At 37.1% G+C, this 22,885-nt stretch overlaps 1 protein-coding gene across 1 annotated transcript in view; it reads right to left on the bottom strand.

Moving 5' to 3' along the window:
• Positions 1-3,205: 3,205 nt before the first annotated feature.
• The window catches only part of RFX6 (regulatory factor X6), a 33,698-nt gene continuing 14,018 nt past the window's right edge, over positions 3,206-22,885 (bottom strand). Inside the window, exons 6-18 of the mRNA XM_064415774.1 lie at positions 20,319-20,426; positions 17,990-18,067; positions 17,783-17,896; positions 15,739-15,788; positions 15,158-15,317; positions 13,616-13,760; positions 12,263-12,372; positions 10,111-10,228; positions 8,869-8,991; positions 7,413-7,622; positions 6,386-6,895; positions 5,209-5,427; positions 3,206-4,464 (exon numbers count right to left, since the gene is read on the bottom strand). Coding sequence (XP_064271844.1) covers positions 4,298-4,464; positions 5,209-5,427; positions 6,386-6,895; positions 7,413-7,622; positions 8,869-8,991; positions 10,111-10,228; positions 12,263-12,372; positions 13,616-13,760; positions 15,158-15,317; positions 15,739-15,788; positions 17,783-17,896; positions 17,990-18,067; positions 20,319-20,426 — 2,112 coding nt within the window. The 3' untranslated portion in view covers positions 3,206-4,297. The remainder of the gene's footprint in view (positions 4,465-5,208; positions 5,428-6,385; positions 6,896-7,412; positions 7,623-8,868; positions 8,992-10,110; positions 10,229-12,262; positions 12,373-13,615; positions 13,761-15,157; positions 15,318-15,738; positions 15,789-17,782; positions 17,897-17,989; positions 18,068-20,318; positions 20,427-22,885) is intronic.

Genomic DNA, 22,885 nt, shown 5'->3' with positions numbered 1-22,885 from the left:
CCTTGAAGAATCATAACTAGATCATCTGGTCTGAAAGTAAGCTTTGTGTAAGCTCAACAGCCCCTGCTAAACATTCAGAAACATGCAGAAACACCTCACTTTTGCCTCTTCTAAATCAATAATAATTAAAATTCTGAGTACAATAGTAATCTATATTGTTCTCTCTACAATCTGTTTTTTTCCCTAGAATTCAGCATAGTTTGTGGGTCCCTCTGAGCAAGAGTGTTAAGTCAAGCTTGATGGCCACTTCTAAATCCAACAATATTTTGTGGTCTCAGCTTCATGCTGACCCAACCTCTGAAGTTAACCCTTATGCCAAAGATAAATCAGATTTAACCTCCATCCTGAGTACATCACTAGCAAGAAAGCATCAAATGTGCAAGAATTAACTATATTAAGTTAAACACACAGTGCAAACCTTTATGGCAAAAGACACAAGCCAAGCTCAGGCATTATACAGGCTCATCCAACAACATAGCCTGAATCCAAGCCCATAAACTCAGTCATAGATATTCCCAAATCCTACAAACAGGATGGAAACTAAACCTACAACCTGTTTCAGACAGGCAATTTACCATAGCTTTACCAGACCTTATTTGCAACAGTCCTAAGGCCCACATCAACCAGCCCATCCTTGCCCAGGCTACATCCATTGGCTAATACAGAATTTAATCCAAACTGTAAAATTAGGTTAGTGATTTCGGTTAAACCATAGCCCAAAACTATTCATACAAAAGCCTGTTACTTATAACCTGGAGCATATTTAACCTAAAACTAATTCTAATCTATCTTCAGTTTTCAAAAGCAGGTTCAGCCTCCTGAATTATGCTGATCTAATCACCAGCAGGCAGCTTCAACCCTTTTAAGTTTTGCTTGATGGTCAGTTTTACTTTTAGGATACTAATGTTGATGGTGTGGGATGCCCAGCCTGTAGCAGTTCACCTCTGTCCACAGGTATGGCATTAATGACTTGTATTGATTCTTTAGTGTCAAATATCTGCTTTTTTAAGTCTGACAATATCTCTACAGGTTTCCTCCAAGTGCTCTAAGAGCAGGGATTTTTTGTACCATTGTTTATTGCTCCATAAGCTTAAAGTCCACTCAGTTCCTACCCCTGTGTATCTGTGACCTTCTAATAGTCTGCACCAGGCACGAGACTCTGCTAAATGGCTCTGCACCAAAGATTCCCTTTCTCTCAGTGACCAACAATCATTTATATACAAGATGGAGACAATGTTGATCTGATCAGTGATTTGGTGTGTGGTATGACAGAACAATACACAGGTTTACCATTTGCAAGTCATTTCACTGTGCTTTCACTGCACATTTAAGGGTAAAAGTCAACTTTCTTGTTAATTTTGAGTTTGAAGGAATATTCCCATGGTCCTAATTACCTTCAGGATCAAAGAATTGCACCCCTCTTCTAGCACAAATTCTGCACAGCGAGGGCATGGGCTTATGGCACACAAGACAATTGGTTCTTCTCCAATATTGCTTCATCTTGGCTGATATCATTTGTATTAGAATAACTTTTACTTTAGAAGTGGAAGCAAATTTGGCTCGCTCACCCACCTCTTTTACCTTTCCTAGCCCTAGTTCAGAGTAATTGCTACTGACAATTAGATCAAAAAGGTTTAATTTTTCATGTTTCTTTCTCAAAAAAAAAAAAAGGCTTTGTTTTTTCCTTTAGGAAAGATTCATTTGACACTGCTTGAACTCAATAAGTACAATTTTTAACAATGATTTCTAGGCATGTATTAATACCAATGTATTAATGCATTCACAGAAATGCAAATGAACTTACTAATACAAAACCACCAAATAGCAACTCCATTCATTCTTCGTATAATTTACTGTAATGCTGTTACAACACAAAAGATAAAATCTTCCCAAGGGCTATTCACAAAAGCTATGAGTTATTTCATTTTATACAGACAAAACATACTGAATTCATCAAACCATTTATTTGATTGAACTAATGGGTCATAAAATGGAAATTTCTCATTTGGGTTTGCTAGTTACAATTATGATGGGTTTGTTTTGTTCTGAAGCATTATCAACTGGCTATTTGAATATTAGAATATTTTTATTGCTGTTTGCTCTTGACAATGAGCTGCAATTTCCAACAGTGTGGCACTTCATGCTACTTTGTGTTCTGCAGACTTCTGGAGAATCTGCACATTTAATGACATACGATCATATCTTATCTCAGATGATATGCAGACATAGCAATTTATTGGGGGGGGAACCCAAGAAAACCCAACAAATCCCAGTGCAAAATGGTTTACATATCAACAATAAAATTACTGGAAATGATGCATATAAATCCCATATCCTATATGAGAAATTATGTACACAGCGTTTATTTTGTGTAGAGCCTAATGGACTAAGCCTCTGTCTGCTAGTGATTGCCTACTTTCTCTAAATTCTACATATTCCCCTCACATACGTTCAACAATCTGGAAGTTTTGACCTTAAATTAATTACTTGTGCCATGTCACTGGTTAGCTGAGGGAGCCAAGGGTCTCAGGATAGTGACATATCCCTTGCTCTGGTGGCATATCCCTCACCATCGTACTCCCCTTCCCATCTTAACTCCTTGGAACAGGAGGTATCTCCTCTCCTGTCACTGACTATAGAGGTGATCTGCATACATAGGGAGGGAGCCTGACTTTTATAGGACTAATTTTAGGACAAAATACATCCCAAACAGTCATGAAGAAAGAACTCTTTTGCAGTACTTACTTCATTTGCTACAAATCTTTGTCCAATAAATATTGAAAAATCTGTGTTACCATTACATCTCATTGTGAATTTGTATAGAAACCAAAGCTTTCTCCCACCTTTATAGTACTTTTGGTCACAGCCTAAGTCTTCATCCTGAATTAGGAAGCAATTGAGTTGAAGTCTTCCACTTCTCAATTATTGAACTATGGTGTCTTTTTCCTACATAAAGTGTTTCATATCCAGAATTATTCACAACCTAGCCCAAGCCAATGTTTTTGATTGCTTTTCTGCAGACTTCTCAAATAGAGATAATGAAGGAAGTTTTACAGAATTGGAATGAAAAGCTTCATCCTGGTATCATCCATTTTCCTCCACCAAAAATGCAATTTTCTTCATTTCTACAATATTCAGCATATATTTAATGGACTGAATGGGAATGGATTTAAATCCAAACCTGAGTCTGGTGTTGGGATAATCAGATTATAAAATAACACCTGCTATTTCATGAATGCATAGCAAGAAGTTTGTTTTGTAAGTGTATTCTCTTCTCTGTCCTCTCTAACACCACTAGTGAATATTCTTGGCTTCTCCAGAAACATAAATAAATGTGTGTCTGTGCACAAATTATCATGCCATCTGTAAAACACTTTTAAAAATTAAAATAGCTATTGAAGGGTTGCAAATTTTTTAATAATCTTTATTACTTTCAGTCTCAGTTTACACAGTTGCCCTAAACCAGTGAAAGCTGATGAATGTATTTTTATGGATTTCCATCAGAAAAAACTTTGGGCTCATACCACAGGTAATTCTGAAATCCCATGACATTTACTAGCATAGTTTCATTTCCTTCAGTTATCCAGCTACCGTAGCAGGCTACTGCAGTTAGTTAGTTTATGATATTTACATGTTTTGTTGGTTTTATTTTTGAAGAGGAAGAGAAATAAAGTTTCCATAATATGTTTTATTTATTTCCTGAGGACTTTCACTTACACAAGTAGGCACTAAACATTTGAAATTGACTTTCCAGAGAACAACAGTAAAAAACTTTATAGTTTGGCTTAGTTTCATTTAAAACAGTAAAAACTGACCTTGTAAACATTTCCATAGGAGGTAGGATACATACATTTGACAATCTGTCAAATATGAGAAAGTAAACAGTTACTCTGTGGTCCTAATAAATAATGAGCAACACAGGCATTAAATAAACATTTTATATATATAAAAAAGATATAAGGGAAACACTAAAATAGCATTTTTAATAAATTAGGAATAGATGTAATAATTTCTTTACAACTTATTCTCGCGTGCAAGAATCACTGTCTCTTTCTGCTTACCCTGAATTTCTGACTGAAAATCTGTAATGGTGAGAGCAATCCTGAGAGATTCATAAGCAGGACCCAATCTAAATATAGCTATTTTTTGTATGTGGGGAGCTGATAACATTGCTAAAATGGCTTCTTTAGCAACTATATGTACTACTTTTATCTTCCACCAACTTGGAAAGGGGATTATCATCACAGCCCGAATGTCTGGGATTGGAAAGTAGGCTTAGGGCACAGACACGTCTCTCTCAGGTTCCTCCAGCAGCTGCTCCCATGAAGACAGTGTTGATTGGTGGTAAAGATGGCACCATATCTCTGTTTGGTGGGGCATGGACCTCCAGATTTTCCTGGGAAGGGAATTGACCAGATGCTCCATACATACACTGTGAAGAAGATGTGGTTTGCAAGTTTGAAGCTGTGGGGAAAAAAAGGTTACCGTCACTGCAAATTTTCAATTTATTGAATTTAACAGAAATCACAATTCAGTTTCATTTGACGGAAACTCCTATCTACAAGGTACATTATCTGAAGGACAGAAATGTCTGATCTTCTGTGCAAGATTAACAGGTAAGCAGTAGGAAGGTGTAATCTTGTGTAGAAATAAAGTATCCTAGTTTATATCTTCCATGCAATCCTTTTTGGAATGTGAGACCCAACTTGGCTGCTATTTGTTTAAGGCATATACCAAAACAAACCCTTCAGGATTCAGTATTTCTGCCTAAAATTCACTGTCAGTGGGAGCTTTGCCTATTACACATTTGTTGAAGCAGAGAATGGGGGACCAGAACACAGGAAGTATATACTGAGACACCCCTGACCCAGGATTCACTTGATCTGTTTGACAGTGAGGATCTCCAAGAGACTCTAGAAAAGCCCAGTCTATTATTAGTTTACTTAATAATCAGAAAGTGCTTTCTAATACATATTTTTATGCAACTCAGGCCAATCATTCTACTGCTCCTAGACAATGGATTATAGATCTCCTTATGGAAGCAAATTTATTAAACTCAGTTTTAAGGAAAACACATCCTAAGTACCGAGCTGCTTCACCTCTATGTTTCATTTCATATACAGTGTACGTGAGCTACAATTTAATACCCAGCATTTGATAGGATAGTGAAAAGTTCACAGCTGCTCCTCAGTTGTTGGCTGTACTTACACATAGGGGTCCGGCAGACAATAGAAGGTGAGGAATCTGAGTAGTAGGAGCCTGTTTGTTTTCTTCTGCTGTCATCCAAGATATTCAGTGGATCATGTACATCACTGTAGGATGGCAGTGGCCGAATGCTGCTGACACTGCTGATTACAGAAACATGTTGGTCCACCATTGTTCCAAGTCTGTGAGATTCTGAATAATTTATGCTGTTTCCATAATATCCTAATTGAAGATTGAAAAAAAGAAGATGAATGAAACTACGGGGTAGTGTATGAGCCTGTGACAACCTTGGAAAAACAGTAGTTGGTATTGGATGAAGCCCTTCACAATAAGATTATTTATATACACACACAGCTCAGGAAAATAAGCAGCATATGTAAAGACAGACCCGAAAGAGAGGTGGTAACAAGGAAACCAAAATATGGTAAGGGTTCAGTCATGCCTTCAGTTTCTTTCCTTCTAATTTCAGAATCAAACATAGCCTGCAATCATTGGTCTTAAGAGATACCATGGGGAGTCCTATGCACAGTTCAGTGCCTCCTTATGAAGCTTGAAATGAAGGAAAGCATACATGGAAAGAAAATCTGCAGGGTAATATGCACTCACTGCATAGACAAATCCACATGAAAGTAACATTTCCACTGTGTCTTTCCTCCAGAAGAGGGAGGTGTTTTGCTGACTATACCACTGAAGCAGTAATTTTACCTTTGAAGTTTGAGAAATGAGTGGGACGAAGTCCCAAACTATTGCTAGTGCACATTTTTATACTTCTTTCCACCCTGCAACTCAAATGGTCCATTATGCTGATCCCTGAAGTAAACTATCTTGTATCTCCTCTGTTTCACAGCAAATGTTTTGGGGGGTTTTCAAGATATTGTTAAACCATAAGATCATCCTGGTTTTGCTTCCTTTGTGCAAGATATGGTGATGATACCAAAGGAAGATTAACATAGGGCAGCAGATAAATTTGAGGTCAACTGAGAATTCACCAGAGGAAAATAAACCCTTAAGTAGCTTATTAAGCTGCTTTACAATCTCTGTGTGTTATCGGAGAAGCGAAAAACAGGAATGTATAAATAAAAGCTGAAATACATCTTCCATAGAAAAAAATGCAGAGAAAAGGTGTTTTACTCCAGCAACGAAAGAGAAACTAAAGGAAAAAGAAAATATGTATCATTACCGTTGGAAGCATTAGCAGGATAAGCTGCTCCTGGACATGAAGATACTGAGTTGTTCAAGAAATTGAAACTCCCGCTATTCAGAAACTGCATATTGTGTGTGTCTTGAGACATGTTAGAGGGACCATAGCTGGAAGGGGATCTGGCATTGTAGGGAGACACGGCACAACTGTTGCTGAAGTAGTCTCTGGAGAACTGCTGTTCACTCAAGGCATTGAATCGACTGGGCTCTGCTCTCTGGTCATAAACTCCTGAAGTGGAATGGGCCTGTGTCCTGAACATAGCCTGGTAGTTGGAATTGTTTCCATAGTAATTCTGATTAGTCTGTGACAAAGTCTGGTAAAGGGGTTCTGAGTAGGAAGAGCACTGTGAATGTGTCGATAGCATGGGACCTGCACTGGGAGGTCTCACAGCCATTGGCCCCTGGTTGATCACACTTCCTCGGCTGACCATGGCTGGTGAGATGGGTGGAGTCATGAGGTGACCAGTGCTTTGAGACAGCTCCATTTGATCTGGAATCAATAAACATTAACTGTGATTAGTGTCCATACCTCAGTACTGTTGTTAAGACACAAACCCTTTAATGAAGTGCAGATAACCATTTGAAACCTTTACAAAAGACATGCACAGGCCCCCACCTATATAATTCACAGCTTTAATTTCATGGCTTCAGGGTATAAAACTTCTCCCTTTCATTCTTCAGCTTAGAAGTGCCACATTCAGTGAGAATTCCCAACAGTTACACTCCTCATGTGCTCCAGGTTTACTGCTCATTCTCTACTCACAAGAACCTCACCAAGCCAAGAGTTCTAAGATAGTTTTACCATTTTTTCAAGAGGAACTATTTATTACTGACAGGGTAATTACAATTGCTGACTTCTGTAAATCTCCACAGAAGATGAAATGTTGTTTACTAGAGGTCTTCATAAATGCACGTGGTCATTGTTAGTCCTACAGCAACATGCTGCCACAAACTGAAAGACTAACAATCAAGTTAGGGAAGGAGAAGATGGAAGAGTTGATACACACCTGTCAGCTGCATACTGTCCCCATCTCCTGCAGTGAAGGGGTTCAGACCAGGAGGTGCACTACTGGGCTGGCCAGCTGACAAGGACACATAGGTTTGCTCTCCTAGGCACTCGTTTTTGACTGAAGTGTCACTGGGCAGAGGAGCAGCTTTGTTGCGATTTGCTAGGAAGCAAGAGCTTGGTGATGCAGTGAAGGTGGCTTTGCTTGCATCTGGAAGGGTAAATGAAAACCCTTGTTGGCTGTTATGTACCCTCACTGCACAGAAGTTCTGTTTGCATCATTTTCCCTGACCATAGATCTACATCACACAGTTTCAGCTCCTTACTGAAGCCATCATATTGAAAGCATGAATCAGATTTATTTCCTTGAAGTAAATGTCAACAATGAAGTCAAAGTAAGTGTATTAAGAGTGAATCAGGATCAACATTTCATCCTAAAGAACTAACAATGGCAAATTTAGAATTCCTGAACTCTCTTTTCATATTGATATCTAGAGAAATGCATTTGTTATATTCAAGAGTTCTTCAGCTTTTTGCAGACTATTGATAAAGTCAGTTTTGCTGTTCTTCAGAGGAAACCATGATTTTACCTTATGGTTTCAAGTACTTCACCTAAACACACAAGGATAAGGCAACTGTCATGTAGGCCAAGTTTTTCTTCTGGAGGCTGAATTGAAAGAAGTGCAGCGCTTACTGTCAGACGAATTCTATGCATATTTCCTGTAGTAAAGTGCAGATTTAGAGTAACAATAACCAAAAAATTAAGGATTGACTGCCAGTGCTGATACTAATAAAAAATAATTCTGCAAGTTTCTGAAGTTTCAATGAATTTTCATTATTAATTTGGACCAGAACTTGATTCAAATCATTCTTCATTCTTTTTATAGCAAAGGACCTGAAACATATGATTTCAAACTGTCTAACTTTGAAGAAGCTTAGTAGATGAAAAATGTTAAGGATACTGTTTTCAAACAATTTTATTTCTCTTCCGTAAAGTAATACTTCAACCACATGATAAATAGGGATCCAAACTTGTGTTCTGATGTTGGGATGAAGGGATATTTGCACTCTGGTAACAGTTAATAGATTCCTGGTTGAAGTTGTAATTACATATTTAAGCTTTGGGGAAAAAATGGATTAGCAATTCCTGCCCTTTCTGCTACTTATACCTCTTTTTGCACTTCAGTTTATGGCCATTCAGATGTACCTACAAGTCTTTGCTGCATCCAAGGTAATTTCAGTGATCCTTAGTACTGACATTCCAACAAAATGCTATGAACTGAATTGTGGTAGGAAGGTGGGCATGAATTGCTGAGTGAATGGTCACAAACTTTCGGAGAATTTGACAATGTTGCACATAACCACACCTTCAGGAGAACACTGTACACTTGCTTCTGCTTAAACAAATACATCAATTCCTAAACACACTGGAATACAAAGAAGTAAGCTCTAGTTACCTAAATTCTTCATGTATTTGTCCAGTAGATTCTGGAGTTCTTGTTCTTTGTCATTATTGAACTGTGTCTCCATGGCAAGCAGGATGTACTCATCTAGTAACATGCGGATCAAATGAAAAGAACCTTTTGGAGGAGAAAGAGAGAGAGAGAGTAGCTGAGTTATCTTTGTGACCATCTCTCACCACTCCACAAGAAGCCAGTGAAACAAACAAATAATTGTGGACTTTAAATGACCTGGCAAGACCAACAAGGAATAGTGCCTAACTTCTAGCTCTAATCTCTCTTTGCACTGGCCCACCTAGCTCAATTGTTTACTGTCCTGTAGGCTATTTGACCACTAATTACATCAAAGAAAAATACTGATGAAAGTGAGACATGCTTTATACTTGAAGAGAGCACACAGTGGAACTAGATAAGGCTGAAGTCTGCTAGAATGCCTCTGCTCTATTTCTGTTTGCCTTGTGCTAAATAACCAGACAATAACTGGTAAAGTCTTTGACCTTATTTCAGGGATATATCACATTAAAAAAAATATGTGTCCCTACAGTAATTTCAAATACCCTCTGAATTTTAAATAACAATATACGTATGGCTAAATATATGACATTGCATACTAGAGTTTGTTTCACTTGCTCTGCCATCTTCTCTCTTATATAAGGCTCTTTCTGAGTGTTCCCAAAAATGTAAACATTCCTAAAGATGCATGTGGGACCCTAAATTTTTAAAAGCCACAAACACTATTAAATCGATCATCTGCTGATTCCAGAATTAAGTGTGTGATGACTGCCAATTTCTTTTTGGGTTTTTTTTTGGTTTTTTTTTGTTTTTTTAATTTTTTTAAAAACATACTATGTTTTAAACTTATATACGGCATTTTTTGACCAAACTGATCCACAGGTAAAACCAATAACTTAAATCTTTTTTCTCTTACACTGAGATATGCAGTCATTGCAATATTAAAACAAACAAAGCTTCTAGCACTTAAATGTCAAAGCAGTACCAAAAAAGCAATTAAAAAGAAAAATACCATTTACAAACAAGCCTATGACAGAGGTCACCAGCAAAATATTGCTAGCATTTACTGTGAAATATTAGTTTGAAAAATACATCACACAGTATTTGTGGCTTTGATCAAATAATTTTTAGATTAGGATGGGTTCCTCAGCACAGGAAATAGTGGAAAGCTGGTAATTGCTGAACATATATGTACAAAATATGAGTGTCTTTATAAAGTTCAGGTACCAAAACTTGATGCATTGTTTAGAGTTAGGTTATGCATGACTCGAGCACCGAAGAAGCTCCATTTCAGAAGGAAGTCTTGAGCTCTCTTCTTTAAAGACCTCCCATTTTGCTTGCTTGCCTGAAAGAGAACAGTAAAATACTGTTAGGAATGCTCACTTGCTTTGTGCCAACAGGAGAGAAGAACTGAATATCCTTGAGAGTCAAGGACTCCTTAACTCAGGCTGATGTGGCAGAGTCAATCAAGCTGCCTGATTCAAACTATCTCCCTGCTGTGTGACCTAACTTGGTAAAATAGCAGGCTCCACTCCCTCCAGTGCAATCACAGAATGTTGTCCGTCAATGTCAGATGAAGCAAACTGCTTACTGCTTGGGCCTGATGGGACATAAAGTACTCCATGTTCTACTATTAAAGGTGTCAAGTTGTTCTGTAACTATAGAGGTGAGGAGGAGAGAGAGGCTGGGAGGCAGGAAGGAAGAAAGGATGGTCCCACCCTCTGGCACTGTTATTCCATAAAAAGAGGGAATAGAAATTAGTCTTTGTACTTTAATTTAATCTGTGTAATACTGGTCAGAATCTCTCTTACAGAATGGTATCTTACCATCATGATGATCAAAGTGATGCTTTTAATACTGCTCATTTCATACAGTCACTTTGCTCTGGCAGTGATTTGTTTGTGTGGTAACATATACCTTGTTACTTTCTCAAACAGCAAGCAGAAAGAAGATGTTGTGTGGGCTTGACAGTAGCCACACTTTAGCATGAACAGAAGGCAAACAGCAGTGGAAGGATTACATGTTCTGTAAATGATTAGCTTCTGCTCAAGTTGACCTAGCTTCATATCAAAACTTGTTAGTACTTCTTCCCTTAAGTACAGGAAAACAATTCTAGGAACCATACTCATTAGCTTTAACAATATGGTATCACATAGTAGATGCTGAATGGAGAATTGCTTCATCTTTTCTGCCTGACTTGCTTATCAGGAATTGTCTTCCAAAATTGTGGAATGAAATTTAGACCACAATCACTCCAGTCTAAAATAAATTGAGATTACTCAGCTTCAAAGGGATTTTTTTTTTGCCTAGGGAGATTTCTGTGTATATGAGGACTTGCTTTGGCTCTGCTGCCCTGAGTAATCCAAAGCTGTGCTGCTCACAGTGTCAGCAATTGTGTCAGCAATTGCTAGGAAACTCAGAGAACTTTAAAAAGCAAGAAATTATCACTGCCTCCATTGAAATTTGGAAAAACAGGCAAAGAAAGGAAAAAGGGCATGCCTATGGTTTTCCTGTAAGTAGCAGTCTTTCTTCTGCCAGCCAGTTGATGCTGACTGTACTGTCTCATCTTTTTGCACCCATTCATATCAAGATCCTACCTGAAATGATGAATAAGATATTGCATTTTCAGATAAAAAAAAGTCTGGTGAGAAGACCAGCGTTCAGCTATTAGCCAACAATATGTAACACCTCATTCTACTAGTTTACAGTAATTAGAATCACAAATTGGGTAAATATCTTTTAGTCAGCTATAAGAAAATATCCTTTCTTTTGTTCTGAGCTGTAGTTTATTAATCCCTGCATAACTACAGGCACATAAAATACTTGTGATGAAAATGCATCATGGTAATTGGAGATGGGAAGAGGAATCCCATCAAAACAATCAGTTACTGAGTTAAGCACCTTACAAAGCTACAGAACTGTATCTTCCATCCTGAAATGTAGAAATTCTTCAGGAGGCTAGCTACTTCTGAATCCACAGGCTGCAGTAACTTATACCACACACAGTACTACCTAAATGCCATGGAAGAGAGAATTGCTTCTCTAAGAAACAACTTTGGCTCACCTTTCTCAGAGCAATCCCTCTGTGATTCTGCAGGCACACATAATATCAGAGGGTTTCTGTCATGTACAGTTTGTGAAAGTGCTGGCTTTAGTGTCTTAGCTACAATACTTAAGTTTGTCACACACATAAGACCACTCAGCATGATTAATCTGGACGAATATCGCTGGAATCTTTGACACCAAATTACAAACTTCCCTGTCACAGTAAAGGAGATAGGAGCAGAGATGACAATTGCTTTGGAAAATCAGTGGGACTGCATAAGGAGTTAGGGGAGTAGGATTTGGTCTGGAGTCAGGCAGAACATTTGAAAGGTACCTTGATAACCCTTTGCTCAACCACAGTATCCAACCATTCAATAAATGATTCCACAGTGGCATTCTTCTTTAGGAGGTCCTTCAGTTCTTGGAACACTGTAATAGAGTCATCTACCATGTAAAAAGGAGAACATATCATCGCACTCTATTCCAAACATGAGAAAAAGCCACTCACCAGCCATATGACAATATTGTAGCATGGAAAGGAAAATCAAAGAATTAGAGCAGTGAAGAAATAAGTAATTCCCCAGCAAAGCAAGCACACACACATCCATCACACACACGTATTTTAATTACTTAAGCATTACAATGGTACAGGTTGTAAGACAATTAAGTTTTATAAGAAAATACAAGCAAAACAAGATTATTGTATATTCCATTCCTTTGTAGATTCAATCTTGAAAACCTTTCTAATACTACATTTACTAATAAAGCTTTCCCTGTAATATGGCAGTTTTGCAGTGTCTTATGTTTTCTTCATATTTTACAAGTTTCTCACAATAGGATATAAAGTTAATTTCCTCAATTTCCATTTTCAAAAAAGTGCCTGAAGGACCAGTTATTTCTCTTCTTTTTTTTTCTTTTTTAACCAGTGTGAAAGAAGACAAAGAATAAAATAAAAAATAACTACACAAAAAAAGTGGGAAAGGGGCAACTCAAATGAAAATGTGAACAGGATTGTGAATCATTAAAGAAAACAAACTGTTATAACAAAAAAATAATATTTACAGGACAACACATTCCTTTCAGCTCTTGAAACTCTCACCAACATGACTCCTATGACAAAGTTCTCTTTTTAATAGAGAAAATGACTATATTTATTTTTTAACAATGTATATGAAAATTAACCAACTCAAAATTTTTACTTCACTCTATTTTGTGTATAAAAATAGCTGCTACACTAAATAGAAAATTGCATATATTTTTAAAGCTCAACTTTCAGAAGAAAATACTATTGATTTTTAAAAAAGTAAACTAGTTAAAATATCCATTACATTAGTCCATAATGAAATGGAATTTCAGACAAACCTTTCAATAATTGATCTGTGCAATATCCCCACATAAGATAGGGCCAAGTTTCAAAAGAGGTTTGCAACTGACATGCAAACGAATTTTTCAGCAACCATTTAAAATCATCTAGCTGGGAGGACTTTCCAGCACAAGCTTCTGTTCTTGTAGGATATGCCAGGGCAATCAATTGGTTTTCTTAACCTACTGAAGTTTATGGTTTATGAACTAGATTAGAGAATGCAGAGTCTGTGAGTGCCCTGTCTCAGTCAGTCCAAGCAGATTGGTGTGGCATGGAATGAAAGAATGTACTTTTAATGGTAAAACTATATCACCATGGACTTACATTCACTGTAGACTTCCCCATCAGAGTCTGTGCTCCCTGAAACTGCAAGGAGGGCCTGAGAACCAATACTGTTCAAATCGACTTTTTCAATATCTGACACCATGGAATTCACCACGTGCTGATCAAAAAGAGCTGGACGAGCAATCTGCAAGAGAAAGCAAGGTCAAATCCTGAGACCCTGTTGTGGTTTTGCCCCAGATGGCAGCTTAGCACCACACAGCCACTCACTCACTTCCTACACTGCCAAGGGATGGGGGAGAGAATTAAAGAATAAAAAGTAAGAAAACTTGTTGGTTAGGTTAAAAGCAGTTCGATATTTTTAAAAAGAAATAATAAAAATAACAACAACAATAATTTAAAAGTTTAAAAGAAACACCAAAAAACAACAGTTAAAACAATTTCTCACCCATCAACTGGCCAGTGCCCAGTCAGGTCCCTGAGCAGTGGTCCCCTGCCAAACTTCCCCCCAGTTTTATTGCTGATTTGTGGTAAGGAATATCCCTGTGATCAGCTGGGGCCAGCTGTCCCACCTATGTCCCCAACTAAATTGTGCTAATTTTTTATTCCAACTTACTTGCTGGCAGTGTGGTGTAAGAAGCAGAAAAGACCTTGGCTGTGTGTAAACACTGCTCAGCAGTAACTAAAATAGCCCTGAGTGATCTATAGTTTCCAGTACAAATACAAAATATCGACCCATACTATGATGAACAAAATTAACTCTGTCCCAGCCAAAACTAGTCCAGACCCACACCTGGGGAGCACCCAAAAAACTGCTCAGAGAAGAATCTTATGTTTAATTTTATTGTCATGGCTGGGTTTATCACAGATTAGATGAGATGTTTCCCTTTCATTAGACTCCTGATGCTCTTCTAATGTGCCTTCCTATCAGATTATCTTCACAAGAGCACCCATATGCTGCTTCTGTATTTATGAAAGAGAAAACCAAGTCAAGAAGAATCTCTGGTGTGCCTACAGTTATTCATGAGGACTATCACCTCAAAGCCAAAGATTTGCCATCACGGAAGGAAGTTCCTCAAAAGGCATTGCATTCTTTTGGATAATCTACAAAACCATCACATAGATGTGACTCGTCATTGCAGACACCTGTATCCCGACAACATAGCCTTGAAGTCTCCAACTACCTGTCACTCCCATTTCTTCTTTCCACTCAAAACTTGAATAGAAATAGAACAACATGGACAAGGCAGCGAATCTTTGCTAGGCAAGAAGAATAATCCAGTATTTTCCAATTTGGTACTAAACAAAATACACATATATTCCACTTGATAATTTTATTGAAAATAGTTACTGTGACGGTAGTTCATTATAACCATGTTCTTTGCTCTATTTTCTGGTACAAAAGTTTAAAGTTCTGGTCAGATCTCTTTATGGTCACTTTCTAATTTCATGGTTAAAACTACAAGATTTATGTCTTCCATAGCTGAAGGTCAACGTTGAAAAAATAATGCATTGTATCTCATAGCCAGAAAGGTACCATGACTACAACTGACATTTTTGAATGTATAATCTTTTTCTGTTTACCTGTGCTAGGTGTAGGAATGACGTCTGTCGTTTCAGGGAAGAAACAAATCTTCGTGCAATAGGCAATTTCTTATCTATCAGGCTTTCTGGTAGATTTTCCAAAGAGGAAGCCACCCACTGTTCCCAGTTTTTTGCAAAACTTCTTATATCTGCCAGTAAACTATAAGGGAAACAAAAAGTGATTTAGAGAATCACCAATAAAAATTGTCTGACATTAGTTTAAATAATTGGGTTTCAATCTATGGCTAACAGACTTCTGAACATATCTGGAAATTCCTCCTCAGGTTTTACCAAAAGAAACAGGAAATGATCAATCACTGATGTATATATTGAATACATGTTGATACATACCTCCTCTGGGAAAAACTGTGGGCCAATTAGGACACTAAAGTGCTATCTAATATTTTAAGGCTATTCTATAGCTGCTCTCAGAGCTGACACTATTTTTCTATACATACTCTATTGTTCTAAAAATGAGCATAAATACTGTGAGAAAATTTATCTATAATATGGAATTACTGGTATTTATCTGGAATATGCCTAAAAATCGGAATGTACCATGATTATTTTGAAATACCTACCTTTCTGGCATTTCTTGCATTGTTGCAGGGATGAGTACATCTGTAAGAACCTTCAAAAAGTTAACAGAAAATGACATCATGCTTCCACTGGCCATTCACTCATGTCTGTCTTGTCTACTTAAATTGCAGAAAATTTACACAGAATAAAGCCATTCAACCTACTGTCTAGATATTTATATGCCTGGATTTCTCTAATCACTATTAGACAGGAACATATGAGACATTTATATACTTATTGTGTATCTTCATAGCAGTAAAATGAGAAAAAAAACCAAAGAGAACATGCTATCCCCCATGTCTTAAAGAAGGGAAACCAGCAGAAGTGAGTTGCATAAACACTTTGTCTTGTCTAGCATCACCACATCTCTGTAAAGCAGATACTCAAGGATGTCCCAAGTCTTTGAATGCTGTTGACTCTTTCTTTCTACCAAACTGGACACGGAAATGCAGGCATTCAGAGTTTAGCCATAGAGTTCCGTGTAGCTAAGTGTGGTGTGGAACAGTTTTGGCAAAAAAAATGTGCCATCTGGCATGCCCCCTAGGGAATATTACTGTGGAGGACAAAGCTGTTAGACAATATTCCAGAAATCTCCTTTCTGTTCATGTAAATAGTTTGATGACAATACGATGTAATTCCTTCTTCCTTCTGTCAGATGTCAAAAATATCTAACATGATTATAGATAAGAAACAGTGAGAAACAAAGAGGCACAATAGTAAATTTATGAACTTCTGAGAAATTCAGTCTTATTCAATTTATAATTTAATGCCCCTCTAGTATTTCTTCTTCTGTCACATTAAATCTATCATAAATGAAGTTAATATTGAATCTATTGAGACAACACATTTAGAGCAGGAAAAACCTCATAAACTCAAGGTTCATTATAACCTCTACAAGTAAATGAGGTTTAATGACCCATCTCCTGGGCAGTAATTATGATTCTCTATGCTAATTACCTTTGCTTTACTATGATAACTAAAACACTTCTTACTTTACAGCTTTTTAAGCTTTTAAGAAATACATATTTTCATCTTTTCTGGATCTTTCCCCCATATTATGTACAGTAAAGAAAGACAGATTACAATAAGGCATCAGATCTAAAAAGCTTCAAGTGTTTTGTTTTGATGGGTTAGTGTTTACTATTAAACCAATAGTTATTTCTTCTCATCAATATCTGATATGAAATCTGTTAGAGAGACACTTATATGAGAACCCCTTCCTATTTCTATGGCATGTCCTATCAAAGAAACTTAAAGTACTTTGCATCTACTAAATAATCATGTGATCTGACTTTCCACATTAAAAACTCAGGAAACTTTGGTGGCAAAATAATGTTTTTTCCCCAGCACTCTATAACTTATTCCTGACCCTTCCTTGACTCCTAAGGGTCACTTAGTTTCAACTTTTTATGTGGTCATGCCATGAGTTAAATCAAAGGACTCATATGGTACAAAAGCTCCCCAAACCAGTATTCCTTGAATTTTTTTGAAACCCAGAGCAGCTTAGAGTGTAGCAGTTTTGCTGGTACATCCATCAGCAAGACAACAGAAATGAAAGGCAGCTGGCAGGAGGGGCAAGGATGTCTTAACCCAGTATTGTTCCAGCTTGGTACCATGAAACCATGGCCTGACATAACCTGTGAGCAGCAGACTGGCATTTGGAATCACCCAACTGATGTGCCACAGACTCTCTTTTCTGGTAGAAATTGCAATAATCTTTTCAGTGAAAACAAGGCTTCAGTTTTCATCCAGGATTACCTTAGTCAGCCTTGTCAGTGAGCACATGAGCATTTCTCTAAGCTACATTCAAGGAAGTATGTCAAGGTTTCACTGTTGCTGTGCTGCCCGTGGTCACACACCAGGTGTTCAGCTGAGCTGAGACTGGAGTTCAGCTCTTACAGGTGCTCATTTTATTTCCTCATTTCAGTGATTTCCTTGCTGATTTACAGCAGAAAGCAGTCATGTCATCCTGTCATTCTATCTTTTTACAGATGCAGAAGCTGCGCTGGGGGTGAGATTATTCAGGTAGCTAAATGCTTAACTTACCTTATACAGTATTGAGTCACAGACACAGAAAATGTCAATGATGATGGGATTTTCAAGCAGAGGAAGAAGATGGTCAGGCATTCCTTGCCAGAAATGCAATAGGAAATGCTGGATCTAAAGGAATAGGAACCAGATTCACAGACATAAATCATTCTGTTTTGTCTTCCCATGCATATGAACCAAAAGTGTGTGTTCAAACAACCTTACCTCTTCAAAGTTCCCATTAATTGCATTGTCAAGGACACACTGACAGTGTGTTTTGTACATCATGATAAGAGTATCTACCTGTTTTGGAAGAAAGAAATATTAAACAGAGTTTCTTAAATCTTTCCTTTACTGCTACAGTAATCAAAGTTTCTGCTTTGTGTAGCTAGTATTTAAACACATAATATAAACTTACAAATAGACAGCCTGTATATCCAGAAGTGATGAGGACATCACTCATCTACAGCTTTATCAACTGCTTTATATCACTATTATTCAAGCATTATTTAAGTCATTATTTAAGTCAAGCACTGATGCTGTGGTCAGACATAGCATCTGAACTTGTATACACTGTGAAAATGCAATAGCTAGATTAGTCAGTCAGATGGTAAAGTAAATTCACCTTTCTGAAGCTAAGATTAATCCCAAAGAGCAGTGCAAGTTAATCATTAGGCTACTATAGGCGTCTATGAGTGTTCTGAAACATCATCTAGTTGGACAAATGAGAAAATAGCTGCCAGTCATTTGGTCAAAGTTTAATCACTGCCTCACATGAACTCAAGTTTTAAAAGCAGAACTCCCTTTCATCTCAGCAAGCTACTTTATCTGAATGGAGTGTTCCTTTTTTAAAAAAAAAAAGTAGTAATCTTTAAGAATTGTAGCAAATTACAAGACAAGGAATACACAAACTCATTTAAGGAAAGAAAAGGGCTAGCAAAACCATTCTTATGGTCCTGAGTCACAGAAGGTTTGTTACAGTTTATTAACTTCTCTAGCAAACTACTCTCAGATCCTGAATGAACCTGGTGCCATCCTATTGCAATAGGTTCAGGATGCAGATTTCCTTGAAAACAGACCTTTCTGACTTTCAGAGCTGCTTCTTTAACTACGTATCTTTGAAAAGCAACACCAAAGTGCTCAAGAGCATTTTAAAGATTTGTTTATGAAAGGAGTTGATGGAAGTATAAAGGTTGGGTAAGTTCTCCAGAAATATTAAATGCAGGAACTACCCATCTATTTTAGTGCAGACTGCTGCATTTATGGGCTCTCCAGACATCTGAGTTGCAATCAACTCCTTAAGAGTTTAATGTATGGGCTGTCTTTAACAGAGTACCTAAATATCTTAGTTTCAGTAACCTTTGGTCAAATAAGTTGAAGGAGGGAAAAGGAAGGAAACCCTGAAGGACAGGAAAGAAGAAAAAAAGAAATGAGAAAAGAGCAGCAAGGAAAGAGAATGCAGGATACACAGAAATTCATCTTTCCCACAGCCTCCTCATAACTCAGTAAGTGTGTCCCCAGACAGTCATGCGCAATGCTGCTGAGCCAAAAATGAAGAGAGAATGAATTGCCAGTTTTTCTCCATTGTTGGAGCAGTAAAAATCAGTTTGTTTATACTGCTGTGTTGGGTCTCCAAAGAACCTCAAACATTTGTCAGATTTAAATTTAATGAGAATGCTGTCTATATGAGAGATGTCACTTTACTGATGGAGACTATAGCAGCAGGTAGTGCACGCTGCTAAGTATAGCAGTTCTTGGTCTTTCTTTATGAATGGTAAGATTTCCAGCTAAGCCAGCTCCTTTTGTTTAGCTTCTCCCTAGAGGAATCCTAGGCTTCGCTATTTTCTCAGAACAAGCTTAGGAGGAGGGGCTCACAAAACAGTGTGTCTCAAACCAGTCACCATTATCACCAGCACTGAAGACTAAATTGAAAAGTTCAAAATGTCTTTCAAAGGATTTCTAGCACAATGTAGCAGTTTGTAAGGGGACAAGAAACAACACAGATGTAACACACAGCAAAAGAATCAAAGACTCATAAAAAATGAGAAGTATTTCCAACTGAAGAGTTATCCTTAGTGTAAGTAATGCCAAGTATAGATTTGAGGAATGATTTAAGTAATTTTAAAAAACCCAAACATGTTCAGATTTTCAGCCGTTTTTCAAATAATTAAGGAAAGACAGTAAAATTCATCTAACTATTTGTTGTGAATTATTTGTTCTGTTCTAATCAGAACAAATTTTACCTTAAATCCAAAGGCATTTGTAAAGAATACAACTCTCAGTTATTTGTTTGTTTTGCTCTCCCCGTCTTACATACCATCAGTTTGTAAAATACTGGGTCAGTTAATAGGTAAATAATTCAACCACCTTTCCATTGGAAAGTCGGTTAATCGGTGTTAGTAAAGGTTTGCCCCCTCTATAAATCAGTCACCTCTGTTTGATTATGGACATTTCTGGCTCTTTCATGTCAATACCTCAAAGGCTAAGACATGAAGAAACATTCTGTGGCAAATTTTTGATCTCTTAGACAGAAGAGAAGGAGCTCACTTTTTACCTTGTCTTTAGAAATGCACCCTTGAAGCAAAAGGTGTTGAGCACTTGGAAACTCTGGGAGGAGTGTTCCAGTTTTGGAACTCAGAGAATATTTACGAGTAAAACCACCCTGAAACAGAAGGGAAAAAACAAGAACATTGAAATACTGTTGCATCTGAAACCAAAATTCATGCTAAACTCGAATATTATTTCATGAGTCTTTCAAAGTTCCACAACACTTGATTTCAGATAATCCTTCAAAAATATTGATGCTTACCTAGACCTGGACCCCTGCTCAGGAAGGTTATTAAATGTCTATATCTATATATATAAGTGTCTGTATCTAAACTCCACAGAACACTCTTAAGCTCTGAAATGTTATGATTAAGGTGAAACCCTCATGCTCAAGAGAAGAAATACAATCTGTGCTATGGTTCTGCCCTTACTGGCTGAATTGTAGTTATTCTCATAGGACTGCATTCAAATCTAAAAACCATTTGGCTTAAACTCTTTGTTCTATCTTAGCCTAACCAGTCCTTATGTAAAGTCAGTATGCAGAGCCACACGCTGGCCTTCTGTGTATTCCTGTGGAAAATCTTACTACTACTGTGCAGATTCCCTCTGTACTAATGTCTGAAATTTCTGATCTTGCATAAGGCATTTGAATGGAACTTGAACCTTTTCCTGACCCTTTACCTAGAGTAAGATTTCACTGAAGTGGGAATGGTAGGTATACAGTAGAGCATATAGTGTAAAAGTGTGCAAATGAGACTATTTTTCTGTAAATGCTGACTTTTAAATTGGAGGCCAGTTTCAAGTGACATTCTCTCAAATACTAAATTCAGAAAACCATACCTGTAACTGACTTATGCAACATAAATATAGCCCTATTTTTGTAGGGTGATATGTCAGACAAAACACACAGCAAAAACAAAAGCAAATGAATGTAAACTAATGTAAACTAATGTAAACATGTAAACTAATTTTGCATGTGTTATCTACTATTCAAACACATATAAAGCTCTAAGTAAAAGAAATTGCAGAAATTTAGAAACATTAGTATTTCTTCATGTCAATACTTCTACAGTGTTATAATTGCCTATCAGGAAATAAGGAGGGTATTTTTTTAACAGGAGTAATTCTAATGATTTTATTATGCAATTACCCATGAAATCTATTAAAAGCTCTGATTCAAAGGGATTTGTTCATTTTTAAAAAAGGCAGTGATTGTGGTGCAAGGTTTAAGAGAAGATAATCTGCAATGTTTTTTACCTTGCTAATGGACTTATATGACTGTGCCTTAGTTCTAGGCTTAATATTTTAACCTGATGCCACTTGCCCTTTCAATTTAATGCCATCTGTTTCTAATGGCCATTTAACATTAAGATAATGACAGTAATATTATCTGCCTAATTAACCATGCAGACTCTAATGGTGCACTAACTGGTTTAGATAAAAGAATTTGCTGATATCTCCCCCTACAGAGAGAATACTAGAAAATGTGATAAAACATACCAGAAGTAAACAGTGTCCCTGGCACTCAATAAGTGTTCATTCAAATGCCATTTACTCAGTATATTTAGACAATCAGTGCTTTAACATCTTTTCAATGTCTTTATGTCCCTGCTGAGAATTACACCTTATGCAATTGTTGTAAATCTTTTTGGAATACCTAATTGCATGTACTTTCAAGCAAATGAAAAAGGACATATCTATCACCTGTGCACACTAATGAAAATATAATGCCAAAATTTCAGTACACTGAGATTATGGTAATTCAGTTTTGACCATGAAAGACTTTTTTCCTCTTAAGACCTGCCTGAAAAATTTTAGATGATACTAAGTTAGACAATCCAGAACTCACAATGATGTGCCCTTTCTCATTTATTTCCACTGACTTATCTGTGAACACTTTTTTTCTGGGAGAATAGAGGAACTTTTGGTCAGAAACAAGACAGATTTGTAGGATTGTCGATTCCAAGGCAGACTGGGAATGCCACATCAGAGATGAAAGAAAATATGCATCCATTTATACCAAAGGAACCCGATATATTCCATCCCAAAACTCTGAACGAATGAATGCTTCAGTAGTGCTCATGAATATGTTTGGGATATCCCGTGGCATAGCACTATCTTCTTTTGATAAGATAGCCAATTATCTGAACAGGGAAAATGCAATGGATCTAATCTATCTGAACCTCACTAAAATACTTGACATGGTGTCACCATGGGAAATGATCAGTTATGCTGGTGAGAGTGGGGATTAGCAAAAGAATGTAAAAATATTTAAGAAACTGACTCTGGCTGAAATGCTAACAAGTTCTGTTGACAAGGAAACTACTGGGTTGAAAAGGGATTGAAGTGAAAATTCCCAAAGATCAGACTTAGGGCTGATCTGACTGAACATTTCATAGACTAAATTGGTTGACATGAGCTAACAAAATCATCAACAGAGAAAGACCAAGAGGTCATGTAGAAAGACATGGATGGCTTTGAGATAATGGTAATAAGGGGGATGAAGATCAATAGAGTAAAACTATACTCTCAGGGACAAATAAAAATGTCTGCTATCAGCTAGGAGTTGCTTAT

Source organism: Passer domesticus, chromosome 3, assembly GCF_036417665.1.
Source record: "Passer domesticus isolate bPasDom1 chromosome 3, bPasDom1.hap1, whole genome shotgun sequence".
NCBI classification, from domain to species: Eukaryota; Metazoa; Chordata; class Aves; order Passeriformes; family Passeridae; genus Passer; species Passer domesticus.
Note: the sequence above shows the minus strand (reverse complement) of the source record. Positions and strands in the feature narration are given on the sequence as shown.